This window comes from Rhinopithecus bieti, unplaced genomic scaffold, assembly GCF_001698545.2.
Source record: "Rhinopithecus bieti isolate Rb0 unplaced genomic scaffold, ASM169854v2 scaffold_40368, whole genome shotgun sequence".
NCBI classification, from domain to species: Eukaryota; Metazoa; Chordata; class Mammalia; order Primates; family Cercopithecidae; genus Rhinopithecus; species Rhinopithecus bieti.
This window is the reverse complement of record NW_016817546.1, coordinates 2,840,663-2,851,301: the sequence shown is the minus strand read 5'-3', so window position 1 is coordinate 2,851,301 and position 10,639 is coordinate 2,840,663. Positions and strand designations below refer to the sequence as shown.

At 41.3% G+C, this 10,639-nt stretch overlaps 1 protein-coding gene across 2 annotated transcripts in view; it reads left to right on the top strand.

Moving 5' to 3' along the window:
* The first annotated feature begins 1,496 nt into the window (after positions 1-1,496).
* Positions 1,497-10,639, top strand: part of CAMTA1 (calmodulin binding transcription activator 1) — a 980,313-nt gene continuing 971,170 nt past the window's right edge. Inside the window, exons 1-2 of one of the 2 annotated variants that reach the window (XM_017856059.1) lie at positions 1,497-1,588; positions 3,689-3,775. In XM_017856059.1, coding sequence (XP_017711548.1) covers positions 3,731-3,775 — 45 coding nt within the window. In that variant the 5' untranslated portion in view covers positions 1,497-1,588; positions 3,689-3,730. Of the gene's footprint in view, positions 1,589-3,553; positions 3,776-10,639 lie in introns of those variants that run through there. The other variant, XM_017856060.1, reaches the window with a different exon arrangement.

The following is a 10,639-nucleotide window of genomic DNA, read 5'->3' as shown; positions in this document are numbered from 1 at the left end:
GCATTTCTTTTTTATTTTTTGGAGACGGTCTCACTGTGTCACTCAGTCTGGAGGGCAGTGACATGATCTTTCTCGGCTCACTGCAGCCTTGACTTCTCGGGCTCAGGTGATCCCTCAGCCTCCTGAGTAGCTGGGACTACAGGCACGCGCCACCATGCCTGGCTAATTTTTGTATTTTTTGCGGAGATGGGTTTTCGCCGTGTTGCTCAGGCTGGTCTCCAACTTGTGAACGCAAGCGATCCACCCACCTTGGCCTCCCAGAGTGCTAGGATTATGGGCATGAGCCACTGTGCCGGCCTAAAGTAGCATTTCTTGTATAATTTGACTAAGTTGGAAGAATATATAATACTTTATTTCAGAGAGTTTAGGCCTAGAGATTAAATGATGTTTTATTCGGATTACCTTTGTAATGGATTTAGATTTTTTTTTGGAGGATTTTCTTGCCTTTGACATATTTTAAATAACTTCATTGTTTGATACTTTTATTTTAATATATTATTATTGTGATGGAACTGGTGTAGTATTCCTTGTATTGGACTTAGGGTGCATCTCTCCTGGATTGTGCACTCGTGTAGCTGTCGACTCCAGTTTCTTCTCTTGGGAGGTCACTGCTTGAAGTTTAGTACTACGTTAGAGCAGTTCTTGAAGAAATCTTATTTGAAGTTTTCTTCTGCAGGCCAAATTTGAGGCTAAGCCTCCGACCCATGTTATCTTTCAAGCCTGCTGTAGTTGATGAATGGTGAGGTGTAAAAAAGTTCATTTTATCTGCTTTCTTGGGGGTTTTGCTGACTTTCTGGATACTCAGTTGCCAAGAAACATTTAGAAGTAAAATGTGTTATATTTGGGAATCATCATTTTAGCTAAATAATAATTCATGATTAGAATCGATGATTCAAGCTGCAACCACTTTGATTGATACTTAGTCTTACTCTTGAGATCACTTTTTTTTCTGAGACGGTCTTGCTTTGTCACCCAGGCTGAAGTGCAGTGGCGTGATCTTGTCTTACTGCAGCCTCCACTTCCCCGGCCTAAGCAATCCTCCTGCCTCAGTCCCCTAAGTGGCTGAGACCATAGGTGCGCGCCACCATGCCTGGCTAAGTTTTGTATTTTTTGTAGAGATGGGATTTTGCCTTGTTGCCCGGGCTGGTCTCAAACTACAGGGCTCAAGCGATCCTCCTGCATCAGCCTCCCAAAGTGCTGGGATTACAAGCATGAGCCACCATGTCCGGCTGAGATGACTCTTTATTTTTTATTTATTGGGTTTTTGTTTTTTGAGATGGAATCTTGCTCTGTCACCCAGACTGAAGTGCGGTGGCATGATCTTGGCTCACCACAACCTCTATTTCCCGTGTTCAAGCAGTTCTCCTACCTCAGCCTCCCGAGTAGCTGGGATTATAGGCACGCACCACTACGCCTGGCTAATTTTTGTTTTTTTTTTTAGTAGAGATGGGGTTTCACCATGTTGGCCAGGCTGATCTGGAACTCAACGACCTCAGCTTATCTGCCTGCCTTCGCCTCCCAAAGTGCTGGGATTACAGACGTGAGCCACCGCACCTGGCCTGAGATGACTTTTTAAATGCCATAACAAGTACAGATCCTGTGTCCTCCCATTATTAAGTGAAACTAGAACTTTGTGTTCCTTTAGGTTAAACTATATTATCTAATAGGTAGCAGAAGAGTGGTCTGTTAACTGGCTTTCTCCTTTCAGTAGATTAGCTAAGAGAAAGGAAATAAAAGCAAGTAGACTGTGAATAAACATTGAAGTTGACTTAAATGACATTATTTTCCCTAATAACAAAATAATTTATATATTATTTAAATATGATTTCTGTAAAAGAATCTATTTGCAAGCGATAATGAAAAAAGAAAAAAAAATATATATATTTTTTGAGGTGAAGTCTCGCTGTTGTCCCCCAGGCTGGAGTGCGATGGCGCAATCTCAACTCACTGCAACCTCCGCCTCCTGGGTTCAAGTGATTCTCCTGCCTCGGCCCCCCAAGTAGCTAGGATTACAGGCGCCCAACCGTACGCCCGGCTAATTTTTGTATTTTTAGTTGAGACACCATGTTGGCCAGGCTGGTCTCGAATTCCTGACCTCAGGTGATCCACCCGCCTTGGCCTCCCAAAGTGCTGGGATTACAGGCATGAGCCACTGCACCCAGCCTAAGAAAGGAATATTTAATGGTAGAGGGGCTCTGTAAAAACCCCCTAATTTTCAAAGCCATGTGCCACTGTAGGTATGAAAAGTTGTGGGCTGTTATTACTAGGTTTCAGAATATCTGGAATACTGGCGGTAGCATCAGCATTATTTATTTATTTATTTATTTATTTATTTATTTATTTATTGAGATGGATTCTTGCTCTGTTGCCCAGGCTGGAGTGTAGTGATGCAAGCTCTGCTTCTCGAGTTCATGCCATTCTCCTGCCTCAGCCTCTCGGGTAGCTGGGACCACAGGCACCTGCTACCACACCCGGGTAATTTTTTGTATTTTTTTAGTAGAGACGAGATTTCACCATGTTAGCCAGGATGGTCTCGATCTCCTGACCTCATGATCCGCCCTCCTCAGCCTCCCAAAGTGCTGGGGTTACAGATGTGAGCCTCCACACCTGGCTAAAGCATTATCGTTTTTATCTAACCCTGAACCAATCAGCGATTGGTTAGTTCTCCAGCCGTGAAGGCTTTGCGCTTCCTAGACAGCTTTTAGAACAAGCCCACTTTGATTCCCAGCTCAAACTCTTTCCTTTTTACTATTTGTTATTTATTGTTTACTTATTCATTATTTATTATTATTAATTAAAAAAATTTTTTTAGAGACAGACTCTTGCTCTGTCACCCAGGCTAGAATGCCATCACAGCTCTCTGCAACGTTGAACTCTTGGGTTCAAGTGATTCTCCTACCTCAGCCTCCTGAATAGCGAGGACTACAGGCATGTGCCACCACACCTGGCTCATTCTTTTTTAATTTTATGGAGAAAGGGTCTTGCTATATTGCACAGGCTTGTCTTGTACTCCTGGCCTCAAGCAGTAATCCTGTCTCAGCCTCCCAAAGTGCCAGGCTTACAGGCATGAGCCGCTGTGCCTGGCTTGTACTCTTTTCTTTCACTAGCTAGGAATGCTGGCGAGCAGAACTCAAGGATCCCAGCAGAGCTGCATTCTGTACTGTCTTTGCTGCCGCTTAGGTAGACCAGAAGCTAGAAGCCTTTCTCTCCATGGCCTCCATACCTTCTTTTACCAGATGGTATTTCTGCATTTATCACTCTTGATTCCAGCACAACTTTTCCTCATCTTGCTTTTCTCAGACCTCAGCTCTTATATAATGAGATAGTTGGTAGTCATTTTGAGGGGATTCGTGTATTGGGTAAAGGGTTGTACTAGTGATGACCTTGAAAGTTCTTTCCCATTAATAATAATTACTATTAATAATTAATAGCAGTAACTAATGATAAAATAGAAATTGCAACAATATACTGTAATAAAAGTTGTGTGAATGTGGTCTATCTCTCTCAGATTATCTTATTGTACCATACTCACCTATTTTTGGACCTTAGTTGACCGCTTGTAACTGAAACCATGGATAAGGGGGGGACTATTATATAAGGAAATGAAGTCGGAGATATGGAATTTCATTTCAGGGCTTGCTTTCCTGATATTCAGCTGTTCTGTATAACTGTATCTTTTCCTTTTGAGGTCCTTGCTCCAGGACAAGAATAATATGTTGACTCAAGCCGTATGGGGGGATTTGAACTACAGACACTCAGATGTCTCCTTTCTGAGGTACATAGACAGCTTAAGTTTTTAGGTCTGTCTGTTTAATATACTATATTAACTTTAAAAAATGTAGGCCGGGTACTGTGGCTCACGCCTATAATCTCAACACTTTGGGAGGCCGAGGCGGGAGGATTGCTTTAGCCCTGGAGTTCAAGACCAGCCTGGGCAACATAGTGAGACCTTGTCTCTACTAAAAATAGAAAAAATTAGCCAGATGTGGTGGTACGCACCTTTGATCCCAGGTACCTGGGAGGCTGAGGTTGGAGGATTGCTTGAGCCCTTGAGGTCAAGGCTGCAGTGAGCTATGATTGCGCCACTGCACTCCAGTCTGGATGACAGAGTTGAGACCCTATCTCAAAACAAACAAAATGTAAAAAAAATTTAAAATTATTAAAAAAGATGTACAACAGCCAAATATTCATAGTTATTTTGTATGACAAATCTGAGGTCTTTGTTCAGACATAGATGAGGGTTCATAGTTTTGGAAAATAGACTTAAATAATATATGATTACAGATGAAAAATATTTGCTAACCTCAGACTTTTTCTGTTTAAGGTAGTATTTATATTCATTTAGTTGGACTTTCTGGAGTTGATTAATATAACTGTTATTAAAATCTATCGATTCCCAGTAATTCAGTAAATGAAGACTCTTCCTATTTAGAAACTCGTGTGGATTGGGGAGTTGCTGTGGGCCCACTGTCATTGATCATATCACATCTTCACTTGGGCCTACTCCCTGGGCTACTATAGGCCTGGCATTTGGAGAGGCCATGAACATAATTTATTTTTGGAACTTTCTTTCATTTTTAAAGATACTGAGAGGCAAGTTAAAGTTCCTGGTGTTCGTGTAAACATTCCCTGCCTTATCCTTTCCATCTCAGCCATTATGAAACGTTCTGGCTGAATTGTTTGCTTTCACAAAGCTTTGATAGAAGTTTCTTCCTCATTTGGTTTTATTGATAGAGGCTGTTGTACTAAAAAGAAAGCTATAACAAGTTAGAAAGGTGGAGAGTGGGTTCTTAACATTTTTGAAGTACCTGTCTTTCTTCCTAGGGGTCCTCCGGAAATTGATCATAGATAACTTGACCAAATTCAAGGCCCAGAGATTTATTCCAGGCATTTTGGGAGGGAAGGAACATCAGACATTCTATACTGAATCTAATTATTCTAAATATGGCCCACTGCAGCTCGTATGAGTGTTTTCTGATGTAAACATGGTGATAGTGGCGACCTCTCTAACTGAGCCGAATATCCTTGACAGCTTTTATCCGTCCTCTCCAAGTATTTTTAGTCTCTTTAGCTTCTGTGGCCATGTCTGGAGGAACTGAGGATGGATTTAGCTGCTCTGGTGCTGCTCCAAGTTGTTGTGGGTGCTCTTTGCTACCTTTGTCACTGTCCTGCCACAGTCCCGCCACTGATGAGGCTCCTGGCCCTTGTCGTTTGATGAGGGAACATAAATACTTGTTTAATAAAAATAAAAAAGTCATGATTTTCAGAATGCTTTGAAAATAAGCCTTGGCTAGTGGTGATATACAATGGGAATGTCCTTAATTTCACTAAATTGTATGCTCAAAAAGGGTTAAAGTGGTAAATTGTATGTTATGCATATTTTACCACAATTGAAAAAATAAAAACTTCAAATGGATTTGAAGCTTAATGAGAAAATTAGTTACAAGGTCCTAACAGTAAATATATGGCCAATATTTTCATGACCCCAAGGTGGGAGGCTGTGCCTTAAATAAACTGTCAGAATCACACATTTAAAAAAAAAAAAAATTGATGGTAATCAGGCCCTGAGGTTCAGTTATACAGAAAGTGATTTTTAGGTGAGATTTTAATATTTGCAATATTTATATTTGTAAAGAGGACTGGCTAGCTCATTCAGAAAAGTCTGAGGTTTGTAATAAACACTAGGAAACAGATGATTTGGGGTTGATGTCAGGGAAGGTAAGCAGGCCCTGCTTTAGATTAGAGCACTTTTGATTGCACGCACCGCAAGCCGCACAGGTTAGGCCAAGTGAAAGCAGTTTTAGCCTAAGAAGAGCAGAAGCAATTGTAGCCTCCCAGGACAGAAACTGAAGTGTAGCTGGGCAGTGGGAACTGGATCCGGAGAGTGTGGAGTACATGTCTTCTCTGGAGCTGGGCTTTCTCCATTCACATGTAGTTTTCTTGCCTAAGTTGCATGTAGTGGCCTTAGTCAAGGCTGCTGCATGTCCTGATTCTAGTTCCAGTGCTCACCATCATCTGACTCCTGTTTCTATGGCTCAGTACAAAAATACTCAAGACTGGGAATTGGACTGACTCCCCTCAGCCAGTTGCTTTGTTTCCATAGGCCAGGTGATCCTCCCACTCCAGTGGACTATGAAAGAAGGTTGGTTAGATCCAGCAGCCTGCTGATCATTTGGAGGGTCTTAGAGTGAGAGGAGATTGTGTGAGAAGCTGGTTATTGGAGCAGGGGGTCCTGGCACCTCAAGCTCTGTCTCCATCAAACAGTGTAAAAGAAAAGGTACTGACTCCTAAAGGAGTGTCTTATGTTCAGGTGCTATAGTGATTGAATGTTTTGCAGAGAAAGTGTTCAGTGTAGCTACAGATAGGAGGCCAAGTGTCCTTGGTCAGCCAGCCTGGTTGTGTGTGGAGTAAGTTAGTGGTAGATGTAGTAACTGTCCCAAAGCTTTTTCTTTGTCTCTCTCTCTCTCTCTTTTTTTTTTGAGACAGGGTCTTATTCTGTCGCCCAGGCTGGAGTGCAGTGGCGCAATTTCAGCTCACTGAAGCCTCGACAGCCTGGGCTCAAGTGATCCTCCCACCTCAGCGCCCCAGGCTGAGGACTTAGCTGGAAACACAGGCATATGCCACCGTGCCCGGGGAATTTTTACGTTTTTAGTAGAGACAGGGGTTTCATTATGTTGCCTAGGCTGGTCTGGAACTCCTGGCCAGCTCAAGCGATCCACCTGCCTCAGTCTCTTAAAGGGCTGGGATTACAGGTGTGAGCCACCGTGCCTGGCCCCAAAACGTTTACTTTGACCATTGGAGGAGCAGAACACCCTGGAATGCTATGGTCTGTGCAGTCTTTGCCCTGTGGGTGTTCTCAGGTAGAATCAGGCAGTTTGGGTGATGTCAGTATCATTTGAGGTCTTCCACAGTTCAGCTATTTGGGTGGCCTTCCCCATGTTTCCCCTTGTTTTGGATCGGTTGACATAAAAGGATGGAGATGTGTGTCCTTAGTAAGAAAGGGAGACATTGCCTTCAGAATGGGTAGAAAGCAGAAAACAAGTGGGGAAGAAAACAGAAAACAGCCTGTCTTGAAATGTCTGTGGCTGCCTGTGTGCACGGCCCTTCAGCTTTTCCTTAGTGTGTCCCTGCTGCCTCTGATCTCTTGTTGTTCGTGATTTTTCATGGTAGAAGGAGGAAACAAAATTATAGAAGACAGGTGGAAGACTGTGAAAGAGTAGTAGTGTGGAGATAACTATGTAAAGGGCTAATAGCCTGCACACCATTGAATTCTCTGAATTTACAGCTGTTTAGTAATTGATGTTTCATAGTGTTGACCTTGAGTAAATTCAGAAAAGCAATACTGAGTATGTTCTGCTAAACAAAAGAGGAAAGTATATGATGTTTTTGAAGAAACAACCTTCACAATAGTTTCAGTAGTTAAAGGGATTTGGTTCCTTTTAAAATTATTTTATTTCTTTTTAAAGATGGTCTCACTCTGTCATCCAGGCTGGAGTGCAGAGGTGTGATCATAGCTCACTGTAACCTTGAATTCCTGGGCTCAAGTGATCTTCCTGCCTCAGACTCCCAAGTGGTTAGGAGTACAGGCATGTATTACCATGCCCAGCTGATTAAAAAAATTATTTTTGGCCGGGCATGGTGGTTCACACCTGTAATCCCAGCACTTTGGGAGGCCGAGGCGGGTAGATCGCCTGAGGTCAGGAGTTCCAGACCAGCCTGGCCAACATGGTGAAACCCCGTCTCTACTAAAAAAAATACAAAAAGCCGGGCATGGTGGCAGGTGCCAGTAATCCCAGCTTCTTGGGAGGCTGAGGCAGGAGAATCAGTTGAACCCGGGAGGTGGAGGTTGCAGTGTGCCGAGATTGCCGTTGCATTCCAGCCTGGGAAATGAGTGAAACTCGTTTTTTTTTTTTTTTTTTTTTTTGTAAAGACAGGGTCTCAATATGTTGCCCAGTCTGGTCTTAAACTCCTGGCCTCAAGTGATCTCCAGCCTTGGCCTCCCAAAGTGCTGGAATTACAGGTATGAGCCACTGTGCCCAGCCTGATTTGTTTTTCAATAATAGCTTAAGATGTAATTCATATATTGTAAAATTCACCCTTTTAAAATATGTAATTGAGTGGGTTTTCTTTTGTATATTTACATGTTTTGTGTTACTGTCCCCACTCTCTAATTCCACATGTTCATCCCTCCAAAAAGAACATCTACCCATTAGCAGCCACTCCCTGTTGCCTCCTCCTCCCAGCCCTAGTCAATTGCTAATCTGCTTTATTTCTTTATGGATCTTTAGGACTAGTCTCAACATTTCATATAAATGGAATCATATAGTGTTTGTCCTTTTGTGACCTGACTGGCTTATTTCCCTTAGCATAATGTTTTCAAGGTTTTTATCTGTGTTGTCTGTAGCATGTACTGTTACTTCATCCCTTTTTTAAAATTAAAAAAATTTTAATTTAATATAATAGAGACAGGGTCTCGCCATGTTGCCCAGGCTGGTCTTGAACTCCTGGGCTCAAGTGATCCTTCTGCCTCGGACTCCCAAGGTGCTGGGATTACAGGTGTGAACCACCACACCTGGCCACTTCGTTCCGTTTATTTTTGAATAATCCTCTGTCGTGTGCATAGATACCACGTTTTGTTTGTCCATTCACCAGTTAATAGACATTTGAGTTATTCTACTTTTTGGTTATTATGAAAAATGCTACTGTGAACATTTGTGTACAGTCTTATGTATGGACATATGTTTTCATTTCTCTTGGAAAGATACCTAGGAGTGGAATTGTGGTGTCTTAGTTAACTCTGTGTAACTTTTTGAGGAACTGTTTTCCAAACTTTTCCAAAGTGGTTAGATCATATTACATTCCCACCAGCAAGTATGAGAGTTGTAATTTCTCCACATTCTTGCAAACACTTGTTATTGTCCATCTTTTTGATTATAGCCATTCTTGTAGATGGGAAGTGGCATATTATTGTGGTTTTGATTTGCATTTCCCTAGTGACTCATGATGTCGAGCATCTGTTCATGCGCTTATTAGCCATTTGTATGTCTGCTTTGGCGAATGTCTATTCAAATCCTCTTCCGTTTTTGAATTGAGTCAGTTGAATTTTTGCTGTTCAATTGTAGGAATTTTTTATATGTGTTCTACATATCAGTCCCTTATCAAATATGTGATTTCGAATGTTTGATTGACGTGTGATGTATGATTTTTCTCCGATTCTTCATGGGTTGTCTTTTCACTTTCGTTTTTTGAGAGAGAGTCTCATTCTGTCACCCAGGCAGGAGTGTAGTGATGCAGTCATGACTCACTGCAGTCTTGCCTGCCTGGACTTAAGTCTCCTGAGTAGCTGGGACTACAGGCAGGCACCAATCGTCTGGCTAATTTCGAAATTTTTTAATAGAAATGGAGTCTCTATATTATGCCCAGGCTGGTCTTAAACTCTTGGGCTCAAGTAATTTTCCTGCCTTGGCCTCCTAAAATGCTGGGATTACAAGTGTGAGCTGCTGTGCTGGCCTTTACTTTCTTGATAGTGTCCTTTGAAGAATAGAAGTTTTAAATTTGATTGAGTCCCATTTATCTTTTTTTTTTTTTTTTTTTTTGGTCACTTATACTTTTGGTATCATAATAAGAAACCATTGTCATATCCAAGGTCGTGAAGGTTTACACCTGTGTTTTTTCATAAGAGTTCTGTAGTTTTAGCTCTGACATTTAGTTCTCTGATAGATCTTCAGTTAATTTTTGCATACAGTGTGAGGTAGGCTTCCAGCTTCATTCTTTTGCATGTGGATATTCAGTTGTCCTGGCCCATTTGTTGAAAAGACCATTCTTTCCTCACTGAAGTGTCTTGGCACCCTTGTTGAAAATCAACTGACTATAAATCTGTGGGTTTATTTTTAGAGTCTTGATTCTATTCCATTGATCTATATGTCTATCTTTATGCCGTGACCACAATGTCTTGATTCTGTAGCTTTGTAGTAAGTTTTGAAATCAGGAACTGTCAGTCCTTTAACTCTGTTCTTCTTTTTCAAGATTGTTTTGGCTGTGCTAGGTCCCTTGTATTTCTGTATGAATATTAGGATCAACTTGTTAGTTTCCACAAAAGAGGCAACTGAGATATAATGGGGATTATGTTCAATCTATGGATCTATTTGGGGAGTTTAAATTCATTTTATGGATTTGCTGTATGCTTGGGAAGTCCTGGCTAATTCAGACACCCAAACATCTTGCCTTAAAAACATACAATTTTGTTTTAATTTATTAATGTAGTAGGCTGCCTTGGTGAAACACTGTAATTCACTGTTAGACTGGAATTGGACCTTTCAGGTTCCAAGAGAGCAAAGAGCTCTTCCACATAGCCTGTAGGTTGGCTTCTTGTAGTATATGTTTTTTTGAAGTGAAAGTTTGCTGATGCCTTGCATGTTTTAAAAATAATGTGCTATTCTGGTTAATATGCATTCTGGTTAATAGAGAACTAGCAGATTACATATATGAATATTTAATTATCAAAGAGTTAGAATGTGTTACAATAAAATTGTGACATTAAAATTTATGTAATTACTACTGGAGGGATCAGAAGATATTTTAGGACCTTGTAGTCCTGCAGGGGCCATGTGAACATCAGTTATTGTTATACTTTTAAGTC